At 46.2% G+C, this 13,898-nt stretch overlaps 2 protein-coding genes across 2 annotated transcripts in view; one reads left to right on the top strand and one right to left on the bottom strand.

The window, feature by feature from the left end:
* Positions 1 to 13,898, bottom strand: part of LOC123253517 (transmembrane 9 superfamily member 2-like) — a gene marked incomplete at its 5' end in the record, with an annotated part of 941,355 nt that overhangs the window by 204,163 nt on the left and 723,294 nt on the right. The window lies entirely within an intron of this gene.
* The window catches only part of ARHGEF6 (Rac/Cdc42 guanine nucleotide exchange factor 6), a 119,245-nt gene that overhangs the window by 16,688 nt on the left and 88,659 nt on the right, over positions 1 to 13,898 (top strand). The window contains exons 3-5 of the mRNA XM_044682631.1: positions 7,086 to 7,170; positions 10,698 to 10,825; positions 12,080 to 12,281. Of these exons, the coding sequence (XP_044538566.1) occupies positions 7,086 to 7,170; positions 10,698 to 10,825; positions 12,080 to 12,281 (415 nt within the window). The remainder of the gene's footprint in view (positions 1 to 7,085; positions 7,171 to 10,697; positions 10,826 to 12,079; positions 12,282 to 13,898) is intronic.

Here is a 13,898-nt window from a genome sequence, read left to right as displayed (position 1 = left end):
TCAGTTGGTTGAAACTTGAAAAGCAATTTTCTCTCCAAAAAACAAAGGTTGTAGCTACGCCTTTTCTTTTACGTTACTGTCATGTCCCAACGAGCCCATCTGTGTTAAGCACAACTCTCTCTCATGTTGTATGCCCCATTTCACACCCAGAGCTCACCACCTAGAGAGGGCTTCTTTGCGATCAGTTTCGGGGAGTCCAGATTGGTTATGGCGATCTTTTACCATTGCTTGCTTTATGTCACCGTACAGAGTGTTCCCTGGGTTTTGCTTACCTCTGCAAAGGGCTTCCCAGGTTGAGCCTGGGAATGGGACTGGAGAAGATGGAGCATTGGATTAGACATCAAGAAGACTTAAATTCTAACCTCTGCTGCTTATTAGCTTTGTGACCTTGGGCAGGCAGGTCACCCCAGACCTATCTGAATCTTGGCCCTCCTCTCTAAAATGAGGTCCCTTCTAGCTCTGTGATCTTATGTGTGACCTTGAGCAAGTCACTCTACTCTCTCTGGGCCTCAGTTTCCTCATCTGTAAAATGAGTGGGCTGGACTCCGAGGCTCCTAGTTCCAAGTCTTTGCTCTTCTAGCCTAATGCAATACACTCTCCAAAGAAACAATACTCTGCTTTTATGGGCAGATACATTAAGAACTGTTCCTTGGGTGGGGTGGTTTGTCCTAACCCTTGGAGCTGCTGGGAGTTGCTGGAGCGCCAAGGGCAGAAGCAAGCCCTGCCCTGGCAGGAGGTGGGGCAGGGGCTCAGTGATGGGCTTGGAAACTGGGGGGAAGGGAGAGGAGAGGAGAGGAGGGGGCTGGGGCTCTGATGGGGGAATCAGGGAGGGAGGGGGATTGAAAGCAGCAGGTGCTTTGGAAGTCATGTGTTTGGAAGGCGGGGACTGCTCACAGCTCATTTGGCCCTGCTTGTTAACAAGGAGAGAGGCTCTCCTTTCTCTCATGCCTATTTATTGTTGGGCAGGTTGTCCAAGGACAAGACTTTTTGCATTTTGTCATCTTGGGAGCCTCTCCTCGAGGACTTTGGTAGCCTCCCCAGTACAGTCAACTTCCTAAAGATCAACCAAGTCCACAAGGGTTCTTCACTTTTCTTTGCGTTTGCCCTGCCTCGCTCCTAGTCCCAATGCCAACAATAACTTCTACTTCTTCCCCACTTTCGACATTTGCAAGGCCCTTCCTTCTCAGAGGTAGTGCAAATACTATTGTCCCCACAGTACACATGAGGAAACTGAGTCTTGGTGAGGCGACCTTCCTTGTCTTAGGTTACCCTGCTAATAACAATGACAAAAATAGCTTCCTCCTGTTTATTTTTATTTTATTTTATTTTATTTAAAAAAAAAACCCTTGCCTTCTGCCTTAGAATTGATATGAAGTGTTGGTTACAAGGCAGAAGAGTGGTAAGGGCTAGGCAATGGGGGGGGGGGGTTAAGTGATTCATCCAGGGTCACACAGCCTGTCACCTATTTAGCACAGGGATACCTTTTTTGGGTCTTGGGTCCCCTTGGCCAGCTGGGGAAGTCTATGGCCTTCTGTTTTGTTGTCTGTAATCACAATTGAAGGAAATGTGAAATTCCAGGTAAAGGTTAGGGGAAATCACCTCTTTTTTCCCCTTCCAAATTCATAGATTCACTGCAGTCTTCCTGCAGGCCCTCAGCTTATGAGCCTCTGATGGAGGATATGAAGGTCTGCAGGGCACTTTGCTATGTCCCTTACCTGAGAGTCCCTGGGACAACAGGGATAGAATCTTGGGCCTGTAGCCAGGAAGACTGAGACACTTTTGATCTGCGTACTCCTGGGCAAGTCACTTTCCTTCTGTTTGTCTCAGTTTTCTTATCCATGAAGCGAGAGGGGTGGCCTTGATGGCCCGCCTCTCTTATACTTCTTTTCTTCACAGCCAACCTTAGGAGGTAGGCGGGATCTTCTTATCTCCATGTTATAGATGAGGTTATCTCTGTTTTATAGTTGAGGCTACTAGAGATAACAAGGGATTTGTTCAGGGCCCCACCCCCACCCCCCATGTTGAAGGGCTGGTCCTAATTCTCAGGCCAATCTTCCCTCTTCTGAACCCCAGAAGCTCCAGTAGCGGACCTTTATCCTAAGGGGAATCAATCGGAGAAGACCGATTTTTCTATCCCAGAGAGCCCTGAATCCCAGCTCTCTTGTCTAGGAAGCCCTAGAGATCAGAGATAGTCTTCCTGCCCTGAGGACGATGCAGAGTCAGAACAGCAAAGCAAACCAAGGCCTTCATACTTTCTTGAAAAAATTAAAAAGTCATAGCTTTGGGGGCAACTGGGTGGCTCAGTGGATTGAGAGCCAGGCTTAGAGACAGGAGGTCCTGGGTTCAAATCTGGTCTCAGACACTTCATAGCTGTGTGATCCTGGGAGAGTCACTTAACCCCCTTTGCCTAGCCCTTACCACTCTTCTGCCTTGGAACCAATACATAGTATTGCTTTTGTTTTGTTTTTTAAAAACTCTTACCTTCTGTCTTAGAAACCTGAGACAAGGAAAGTCACCCCACCAACCAAGAGAGCCCCCGAATTCTGGTGAGTGGCCCAAGGCACACGGTCACAGCCAAAGGCCATAAGAGCTCTCGGTTCTGGAGTGTGCCCTGTGACTCCAATAAAACTGAATATACGGGAATATTCAAATCCATAGGCAAAATAAGGAACACCTGAAATGTCATGCCCACAATCGGGACAAAGGAGCAAACAAAATTGTTGTTATTGTTCAGTCAGTTTTTTTTTTTTAGTTATGTCTAATTCTTGGTCACCTCATTTGGGGTTTCCTTGGTAAAGATACCGAAGCAGTTTGCCATTTCCTACTCTAACTCATTTTCCAGATGAGGAAATTGAGGCAAACAGAGTGAAGTGACTTGCCTAGGGTCACATAGCTGGTAAGTGTTTGAGACTGGATTTGAATTTAGGAAGATGAGTCTTCCTGACTCCAGGCCTGGTGTTCTAGCCATTGCTTCACCTCACTGCCCTACCAAACCAAGTACTGGCCCCCAAATCCTTTTGTTCTAAGGTTCCTTCCAACGGCATCTGAGGTTTTATTGCTGTTAGCTTTGTCTCCGTGTACTGTATGTTACATATAATATTCGTGTACAGAATATACTTATGTGTATTATTTATTACATTAGCAAGCTGGTTCCTCAGCCTTTCTTTTTGCCTTTTATTTTTCTATCACAGCCGTTGCTCTTACTCTTCACCCAAGCACTGAACCACCCCCTAATTAATAGGGAAAAACAATTAAGCAAAAACAGTCATTACAGTGAGAGTTTCTGACAGCATATGTGAAAATCTTGCCCCTGTGGAATCAATCCACACCCCTCAGCCCCTGCTGAGAGTAAGGTTGGCATCTTTCATCATTTAATGGGTTTGAATTTGGACATGTTGAGCTGGAGATGACAGTAGGGCATACAACTTTGTAGAGAGGTTTGACAGTTGGTGCTTTGGAACTGAAATCAAGAGAAGCATTTCAGCTGGGGATCCGAGTTTGGGAGTCATTTGATTAGAAATGATCATTAAGTACATGGGAACTGATGAAATCCCCGAGGCGAACAAAGAGAAGAGGAGAGGTTCTCAGCAGCAGAGCCGGAGGGGTGCCCACACGCAGGGAAGAGGACATGGGTCGTGGGATTTCAAGAATCACTGAGCAGGTAGCAGGGAGAGCCAGAAGATGCAATGTCTTGGAATTCGAGAAGTGTCCAAAAGGAAGGAGATGATGTGCTTAGGTCAGGCTGATGAGACTGAGAAGAGGTAACGATTAAGACATTGTTGGCACCTTCGAAGCGAGCAGGTTTATTAAAGTAATTTCATTCTGGGTATTTCTTTAGGTCTGGGTGCTTGCAAGGTCACCCAGCCATCCATTTGGCAATTTCTTTGGGAGGTTTGGGGCCATTTTCATGGGACCAGACAAACAACCACCTCTCAAACAGTTGGAAAGCGGTCGGCCTGGCTAGTGTTTCAGGCACACCATTAAAAGATCTTTAATAATAGTTGCTCCTCTCCTTTGAAATCAGGAGAGACTTTAAACAAGTTTTAAAAGAATGCTCCTTCCCTAGTTTCAGTGTTGAAAGTAAAGGCTGCTCAGCAGACCAGCAGTGGTCAAAGGATTCGAGCAAATAACTTTGAAAGGAATAAATATAAACTAGCAAAACCACATGAGAGAAATTTAAAAAAAATCACTGTTAATCAGTGAAATGAAACCTAAAACAATCTTCTCACACCCATCAAGCTAGCAAGGATGGGAAAACTCATTGTTGGAGGGGCTGTGGGAAGACAGGCGTGCTAATTCACAGCTGGTCCAGCTGTGAATTGCTTCAACCGTTCTGGAAAACAATTTGGAATTAAGCAAGAAAAATTACTAAATTGTTCATACCCTTTGACTCAGACATTCCAGGACTAGGACTATCCCCCAGGGAGGTTATTGACAGCGAGAAAATATGTACAAAAATATACATAGCAGCCTTACTTGCCCGGGGATGCTCAGTTAGCTAATGGCAGAGCTGGGATTTCAACCCACTTCTTTTGACTCCAAGTTCATTGCTCTTTCAGCATAGCTCCACATTGATTCTTCTTAAGAGCATTAAGTGCTTGTGGTTAAGAGCGTAGAATGGTGCAAGTTTTGTTTTTGTTTTTGCCAAGTCCGGTGCCTGAAACAGAGGATTCATTTACTAAGATGCTGGTTTCATCGGATGTAATTTCCTCAGATTTTGTGACTTATTGTAAACCTCAGTGCTGTAGGGCTGCAGAATCCCCATGGTTATTTTTAGAAGCCGTAGTTAGGAAGAGAGGGAGAAAGTTTGCCTGGATAGGGCCCCAGTGGGCAGTAGCGTACGTGTTTTAGTTGAGTTCCTGCCGAAGGCACGGGAGGCTTTCTGGAGACCAAGAAGAAGGATGACTTGGCTTTGGTGTGCTCTGTGCTGGCCACCAGACCGGAGCCCTGCCCATTCCATATAGACACCCGATACTTCATAGAAGAGAAGGGAAGAAGAGATTGGTTCTGTTTGGCATATGAATCTCCCCAAAATGGAGGGCAGGGGAAAACTTGTATAAAAAACATTCCTCATTACTGAGCTCTGCCTACCTAGATAGGATTGTGGAAAAATTCTGCTGATGCTTCTCTGGCAAGTTGAACATAGAGGTTACTTGAGCTCAGAGATGTAATTATTTCCTAGGGCTCATCCACCTGCACTGTGGGAGATCCTGAGATGAGGAAGAACTCGTCCCTAATCTCTTAGATCTCAAAATCTAGCAGGTTCCAGGCGGCAAAGCTGCCTTTCTTTTGGTTGCTTGCAGGGCTTTCTGGTCTCTTCTTGCTGCTGAGCGCCACCCTCTCCCCCCGTAAGCCATCTTCATTTTTAGGGTCACTATTGCATTTCTCTATTGGCCCCAGACCTGTTTCATGTGTGAGCATGGCTAGCTGCTGGCCAAATGGTCCCTCCCCAGGTTCTCCAGTGCCCTTTTCTCCACTAGATAGGGCCTTCTCCTGTGCCCTCTTGGCCTGAAACCCAGTGCCCTCTTGTTCTCTCCTCTTAACCCCTGATCCAAATCATCTTGGATCCTCCATTCATACAGAGAAACAGTGTGGTGTAATAGAGCTTTGGTCTTTGAGGCCAGAAAGCTTGTTGCCAGTTTGATCATTTACTGGCTGGGTGACCGTGGACTGTTTACCTACTTTTTTGGGTCTCAGTTTCCTCATTAGTGGAGTGGAGATGATGATAATAAGCATATTTGTATGTACTGCCTACTTCTCAGGGCTCTTGTTAACTTCACACGGAAATGATAGTGCTAAAACCAACGTTAGACATTGCTCTTTATGGGATGGTTTAACTAGCAAATTCCTTTGGGGAGAGCTAATATTTTAAGTATGGAATCTAATTGTCAAGGTAGAAGTTTTGATATCAGTCATTTAGTTCAGGCAAAGGCCATTTAAAAGCTCAGACCAGGGACTGAGGAGCCAAGAAAGTGGGTACCAGGCAGAATGGGGGTCAGGTGCCCAAAGAGTTCAGTATCTAGGCAAATGGGCCATGTAAGGGGCTCCCATAGGCAAGGAGTAGAGCTCCGATTTCCTACTTTAGGCCATTGCTCTTCTCAGGGTTTGGGAAGCAGGCCTAAACCTGAAGTGGGAGACCAGGGAAGGGCAAGGAAAGGGGACAGTTCCAAACAACAAAGAGCCCCAAAAAAAGAAATGACCCATTGGGATAAAAACAGAAGCACCAGCCTCATTTATTGGAAATGTCACCTCACTTATCTGTTGCTAATTATAAACAGTGACAGCCACAGACATGGGAGGCAGTGTGGTACTGTGGCTAGAGTATCAGCTTTGGAGTCAGGAAGCCCTGGGTTTTAATCCACTTCTTACTAGCTGTGTGACCCTGGGCAAGTCCCTTAACCTCTCTGAGCTTTTAGACTCCTCATCTATCAAACAGGGACAACAGGAGCAACACCCTCTCCAGGCTTTTGTGGGGAGGCTCAGATGTTTGTGAAGGACTTCCACGAACTTTAGGATATCATACACGTGGCAGTGCATGCCAAGTGCTTGGAGACAGCCGAGGCAGGGAGAATGTTGTCTGTTGGTACATTTGGAGGTCGGGGGGACTGGTTTTTGCCTTCTTTTCCCGTTCTGTTCTCATTTGGATTCCTGAATGGCCTGCCCTGAATTATTAGGCAGGCAAGCTGGCTGGTGGATGGATGGGCAGGTGGGCTGGCAGACTTCCTCTTTTTTTTTAAACCCTTAGCTTCTGTGTATTGGCTCCTTGGTGGAAGAGTGGTAAGGGTGGGCAATGGGGGTCAAGTGACCTGCCCAGGGTCACACAGCTAGGAAGTGTCTGGGGCCAGATTTGAACCTAGGACCTCCCATCTCTAGGCCTGACTCTCAATCCACTGAGCTACCCAGCTGCCCCTAGGCTTCCTCTTTTATCTGTTCCCATAGGATACACCAAGGCTTGCTTCTTGGCTTTTCAAATTGGGTTGGAGAGCTGGAAGAGAAGGTTCTTCCCTGTCTCCCTTCCTCTTTCCTCTGGGAAGCTTGAATTGGGGGAGTCTCACCATTTGCCTCTCCTGTTTTTCCCCCTGCAGGTATTTGATCCTTGTGACCTTTACACAGGCAACAATTTCTCCAGAGTGCTGAGTACCCTTTTAGCTGTCAACAAAGCCACTGAGGGTAAGGCAGAAGGTGGGGGTATGTGTATGTTGGGGGGAGTGAGTAGGAGGGCTTCCTATTCATGTTTGTTGTGCCCTGGGGATCTTTGGGGGTACCCCACGGACTCTCAGTCACTCAAGGAGTCAGTTTAGGCCCAGCTCAAGGTACAACTGGTGGGAACAGCTTTGCTTTGGTATAACTTAAGGTGTAAATAAAGATGGAAACAGACACATTGTGAATGCCCAGACATCTTTGCATGGTGTCAAAAACAAGGAGCTTCCCTTCTGACAAATAAGTAGATGGCCAGCATTACAAGGCTGGAGGAGGGAAGGGTAAAGATCAGGCCCTTTCCTTTCTTCTTAAGGTTGCAAAATGAGGCCTCAACTCCTCTCTTTCCATTTGAGAAATGAGACTTCTTGCTCTCTTCTCTTTCCTCTCCTTCCTTTTGGGTAACCTCATACTCTGATTCCAGCTCGTTATTGGACTTGAGGTTAGGAAGAAGGCCCAGGGTCCAGTCCCTGTCTCTGCTCTCTGTGTGACTCAAGGCAAGGCAGTGACCTTCCTGAACCTCAGTTTCCTCATCTGTAAAACAGAAATAATATGAATACTTTCCAAAACAGAGTTGTTTGGAGGTTCAAAAGCAATTTAAGATATGCAAAAGATAAGAAAACATCATCCAAATTTTCAGCCAGTCATTGGGTGAAAGAAGTAACTGTAGATCTCCCTAACACCTAGCCTGTTGTGGGTACTTAATAGAAATTCTAATCATAATACTATCTTGCTTTTATCTAAACTCTTTAAGTATACAAAATGCTTTTTACACATTCTATTTTGAGCTTCACAGCTGTCCCTTGAGATAGATGCAAATTTTATACCCATTTTGCAGATGAGGAAGGTGAGTCCTAAAGTCATATAGCTGCCTGAAGCAGGGTCCTGGATCTCAGAAGTCATTCTCTTGCCTCAGAGTCCTTCCTGTTCCCATTCTTACCAACCACGTTGATTTTCCTCAGAGATAAGAATATGAAACCTTTTCTTTTAAAAATCATTTAACTGTTGAGAAAGTAGTTCTCCATATGTTTATTTAAAGCTCACTTTTAATATTCAAAGAGTTGGGTGGCAGAGGGGTTAGAGGCCTGGGGCCTCTAGCAGACCTGCTGACCCTTCCTTGTTGGGCAACTCTGACCAAATGACTTGAGCAGCTCCCTGAGCCCCGGTTTCCTCATGTAATAATGACAGGAGCTCATGTTTCTATAGCACCTTAAGGTTTATGAAACATTTTCCATAGATGGCCTTGTTAGTCCCTCACGATGATCCTGTGAGGGAACTGCTATTATTGTACCCATTTTTTACAGAGAAGCGACCTCAGGATTAGAGAATTGAAGTGATTTGCCCCAGGGAGGATTTTAAACCTGGAAGTCCAGCATGGCAGTCACTATGTGATCTTGTCTCTTTTACCCTGGGCCTTAGTTTCTTCTTCTGTACAAAGGAGGGGTTGGACTGTATGACCCAAGAGTTCCCTTTTAGCTCAGATTTAGGATCCTGTATGTGAATTCAGGCAAGCCACATCCCCTCTCTGGACCTTAGTTTCCTCATCTATAAAATGAAGAATTTGGCCTAAGTGACCCCTAAGGTTCCTTTGCATTCTCTGTGATTCTCTGGAATCTGTCACGTGAGAAATGGTTTCACCAGCCTCTTGTTTTGAACCTCCAGTGAGGTTATGGATGTAAGGTGCTTTGCCACGCTTCAGTTACTATAAAAATGTCATCTCTCGTTCTTGATGAGTTTGGTTCAACCGCTTTTGACCAAGTACCTCCTGTATTTCTGTTGCTGAGTGAGGAGGGGAGCAAAGCCCCTGATCTCAAGGAGCTTCTGGGTTGGATAGTTTTCCCCTCTGCTCCAGGAGCTTGTACTATCTTGGGAAGATCAGACGCCCCAGCCCGAGGGTTCAGAAGGGCTTGGTGCAATTGACAGTCGTGATGTATAATGCAAAAGTGTCCATCAAGAAGCTGTCTTGGTTACTTTTTTTCAGCCTGAGATATCTTTGGAAGTAGTAGCTAATTTCGGGAACTGTCCATGACAAGCAGCCCTTTGGGGGCCACACAAATGATACCCTCTCTTGCCAAACTCTCTCAGCCAGTTTTCCAGGCCCTTCGTTGCCATCAATATTTCTAAGAATACAATGAGGTAAAAGTTAAGACCCACAGCATCAGGGAAGTTACTTGGCTACTGAACTCATCTCCTAGGGAATGCTGGGGCTTTGGGTAGGCCAGGCCCTTTATAGCCTCTCTCTTGCGAAAGGAAGCAGAGCGGGGAAGAGCACCCTCATTTGAATTTGTCCCAAGGCCAGCCCCCGCCTTCTGCACACAGTCAGTGGGGAAGGCAGCTTGGGGCTCACATTGGCCCCATTCTCAAGTTTCAGGAGCTTTGGAGGAAGAGTGGAATCCTGCATTGGCCTGATGGGGGTTTTAATGGATAATCACCCATTCAGTGGCTGCCAGACACACACACACACACACACACACACACACACAGACCACTCTCTCTCTCTCTCTCTCTCTCTCTCTCTCTCTCTCTCTCTCAATCATCTCTCTCTCTCTCTCCCTCCCTCCCTCCCTCCCTCCCTTTCCCTTTCTCTTTGGGTCTCTTTTACTTTTCCAGTGGAAGGGGAGCATTGTAGACCATACATGTGGCTAAGGGAAAATTACTTGGTATGAAGGGTACAAAAGAGAAAAATCAGAAGAGAAACTGGAAATATTTCTTAAAGAAGCATTCACTCATAATAATAATAATTAAACTTTCTATGGTGCTTAAGGTTTGGCAAAATGCTTTTCTTACATTACCTCATCTGAGCCTTATGACAAACAACCCTGGAACATAGTATCCATTTTACAGATGAGTAAATTGAGGCTCAAGGAGGCAGAATGTCTTACCCCCATTATTACTTAGCTAGTAAGTGTCAGAGGATTTAGACCCAAGACTTCCTGGCTCCAGGTCCTTTTCCACACTGCCTTCCACTCAGTGTTTCATTGAGTACTGAGTTACTTCCCCCTTAACCCTCTTGGGTGACAGAACAGGGTGTTTCAATCTGGATCTGTGGGAAGAAGCTATCTGGATGTGGCTCCCCGGGGAAATGTATCTGTGCAGTCTTAGTCCTCACAAGGGAAGTCTGGTTAAGACATTTGGGAAAGAGCTTGAGCCCCATGAGAGATAGAAAGAAGATAGAGAAGCAATGAGTTGCCCAAGAAGTGGTCACGGCATGGCCAGTTGTGAGTCAGCTCCAAGCCAGCTTGCCATTCATTGATAAGTGACTTCCTGATGTAGTGGAAAGTTCTGTAGTCCAAGGACTTGGAATTGAATCCCAGTTCTGCTACTTCCTGTGTGACCTTGGACAAATCTGGTCCCCTCTTGGGGTTTGAGCTTCCTCTTCTAAAAGATGAAGTTGGACTCCACAACTTTCCTTTTCCTCCCTGCTTTAGTTAGTCTGTGTCGTCATATAAAGAAGTGAGTTGCAGATGGCACTTACATCTCTGCCTCCCTTAATCCCACAGATTACCAAGTTTCAGAAAGACCATGCCAACCTTTCTCTTCCATTAGTGCAGTTTCCAGTTCTCAGACGAATATCCCAGGAGCGATTTCTAACTCAGCGCCAGCGCTAAGAAGACATTCAAAGGCAGCGGTATGTATTATACCTGGGCCAAGTCACATGAAAAGCATCCCTAGTTGCATGGGGCAGGGGGTATGGGAGGGGGCAGGAAGAGACTCTGTGACACCAGTGTGAGGCCAGTTATGCAGAGGCTACTGTAGGAATAGTGAGTGGCAAAGGAGTTTACCTCAGCACGCTGAAGGCCCACAGGCATTGTCAGCACACACTTAGAATTTTATGTCTTGGGACAAAGCTCTGTTGCCCTGCCTTAGTTACAGCTCTGCCGGGCTCTCTCTGTCTGCCTGCTAAGTGTGTTCTTGTTGGAAATCTCAGCTTGGGATGGCATTTGAAGCTGAACTCATTCACTTCTTCTCAATTATTAAGTCTTTTAGGTCAGGATGGGGGTGAGGGGTGGGGGACTTCCCCACTGCCACCATTGCACAATGGTACAGGGCAGGAGTTCCCAGGTACATTTTTCCCATTTGGCCAGATTATACCCTAAGTTTGCTGGATTTGTTTTGCTCCTCTTCCCTGGGTGGAGGATAGTATCCTAAAAGCCGGCATTCTTAGCTTCACACATTTCTATAGCTTCACACATCTTTCTCATCTGGAAAGTGGGGACAATAAGAGTCCTGACCTCCCAGGGTTGTTATGGGGCTCTACTACAATAAAGTATAGAAAGCACCTTCCAAAGCTTAAATCATCATAGAAATTTCTACTGTTATACTTTCTTGCCCCTACAAAGAATTGTGGTGGTATAGTGGAAATCGGGCTGGCTCTGGAGTCAGTGGTTTTAGGTTCAGATTCTGCCTTTGCTGGCTATTACCCATGTGACCTTGAACAATATATCTCACTTCCACAGATGGGCCTTCGTTTCCTCCTTGACCTTCACATTTCTTGCCAGCTCTAGATCCAGAATAAGACCATTCTTCCCCTTTGGATTCATCCCCTTTCTCCCGCTTCCTTGAGCTGTTCGTTTCTTTTGGCTTGAGGTCCAGAAATCCAGAGAAGCTTTCTGTTAGCAGGCATTAGCCCTCTCTTCACCCTCCAAATACTGTCATTACCAAATCACCTTCAACTACTATGAAGCATGTCTTCCAATCCACTTTAGACTGATAGGACTGGTTTCCTGGTCTCCTCTTTTGTTCATCCTGGTGAACTGGAAGGGATCCTAGTCAGCGTGGCCTTGGGCATCCTTTGGGGGAAGTTGGGATGTTACAGCTCTTTTTGCTTCTTGTTATCCCTTTTGTTTTGGTGCTCACTGAACCGCCTTCTTATTTGTACCAGGAGATGACTGAAAATGGGAACCACCAGCTGGTTGTAAGGGCAAGATTCAACTTTAAGCAGACCAATGAAGATGAGCTGTCAGTATGCAAAGGCGACATCATTTACGTCACTCGAGTAGAAGAAGGTGGCTGGTGGGAAGGCACTTTGAATGGGAAAACCGGCTGGTTCCCTAGTAATTATGTCAGAGAAATTAAGCCTAATGGTAAGTAAAGCCCGATAGACCTTTCTGACAGGAAGGATCACAGATGCTTTCTTAAGCATCTTCATTTTTTTCAACATTATTGCACCTCCCAACAATCTTCTTTTGGAACGGCCCCTTGTAACGAAGAGGAACATCCAGCAAGGCAAGCTGCCACGTAAATCATGTATGACAGTGTATGCAGCATTTTGTGTCCATAGGTTACTGCCTCTCTACGGAGAGGAGGGAAACGTTATTTCGGTTGTTAACGTTCACCTGAATCCTTGTGTTTTTGAAGTCATCCTGTGTATTGTTCTGTTTTTGTGATCATCACTGGCCAAGAGCAAATATGTGCATGAATACGCATCTTTCTTTAACTAGGGAAGCTTAGGGGAGAGCCCGCAGAGCCTTTCAGCTGTGCTTTAGGAGGATCAGGGTGTCAGAGAACATGAACAAAGTAATGGCTTCCGTTTGCTCTGCTGGTAAGCGCCTGCTCATTGGTGCTTGCTTGCTGACCTCAGCCTCTTGGGATGGCAGAACAGGACAAGAAGATATGTCTAGAGGTCTTATGCTAACTTCCTTGTTCAGCTAGGGGCTCTTAAGGAGGTCTTAAGAGCAAAGGCCTCATCGATGTATCAGAGAGAATGGAATTATGGGTCTGGAGTGGACCAGGCCAAGGGGTCATCTGGCCTATGGGGGGGCCTCCATAGGAATTGTCTCAGGCAAATGGCTGTCCACTTGCCTGCAGACAAAGGCTTCCATCTTATCCCCCTTTCAGCCCTTCTTTGTGACCCTTGGATCCAGGAAGCCTGCCTAAATCCCTGCTGTTGCACAGTGAGCCCCTGTCCTTGTGGTCCTTAGAGAAAGCCCCCTCTTGAAATTCCTTTTGCTTCCTGGAGGCTGTCACCAAGTAACTCATTAGCCTCTCTGCAGCTCTAATCTTGCCAGGCCCAGCTTCAGAAGAAGGAGCTAAGGGGACTGCTTCCAGGTCCAGCTCCTCTTAATGGCTGCTCTGCTTCCCTGGGCTTTCGGATCAAGTTCTTTTTGGGAACATTCCCTTTACCCACCCCTTTCAGGCAAATCTGCTGCCTGGAGTGAGGGATGCCCACTGTGCACTCTGGATTTCTTGGCTCTCCCTTTTGATGGAGCCTGGTATACTAAGTGCCCAGAGGGCCAGCTTGGGAGTCAGGAAGACCCAGGTTCAAGTATGGCCTTTGACATGTATATGCTGTGTAACCCCTGGGTGAGTCTTTTAACCTCTCAGTGCCCCAAGCAACTGTCTTTCTCTGGTTTTCTTTAAACCCTTACCTTCTGTCCTAATAACAACTCTAATACAGAAGGGAAAGGACTAGGCCAGTGATGGGCAAACTTTTTAAAGAGGGGGCCAAAGGAAAGGAAATGCTCATCTGGCAGTCTGTTTCTAAGGCAACTCTTTCCAAGTTTCACTGTATTGTATCTTACTCATTGTATTTGTCAGATTAGGAATAATGTCGCCCATCCCGATAGAACATTTCAGGGGGCCCCATCTGGCCCACGGGCTGTAGTTTGCCCATCACTGGCTAGGCAAATGGGGTTAAGTAACTTGCCTAGGGTCACATAGCTAGAATGATGATGAAGTCTGAATCCAGATTTGAACCCATG

The sequence above is a fragment of the Gracilinanus agilis genome, chromosome X (assembly GCF_016433145.1).
Source record: "Gracilinanus agilis isolate LMUSP501 chromosome X, AgileGrace, whole genome shotgun sequence".
Lineage (NCBI taxonomy): Eukaryota > Metazoa > Chordata > Mammalia > Didelphimorphia > Didelphidae > Gracilinanus > Gracilinanus agilis.
Note: the sequence above shows the minus strand (reverse complement) of the source record. Positions and strands in the feature narration are given on the sequence as shown.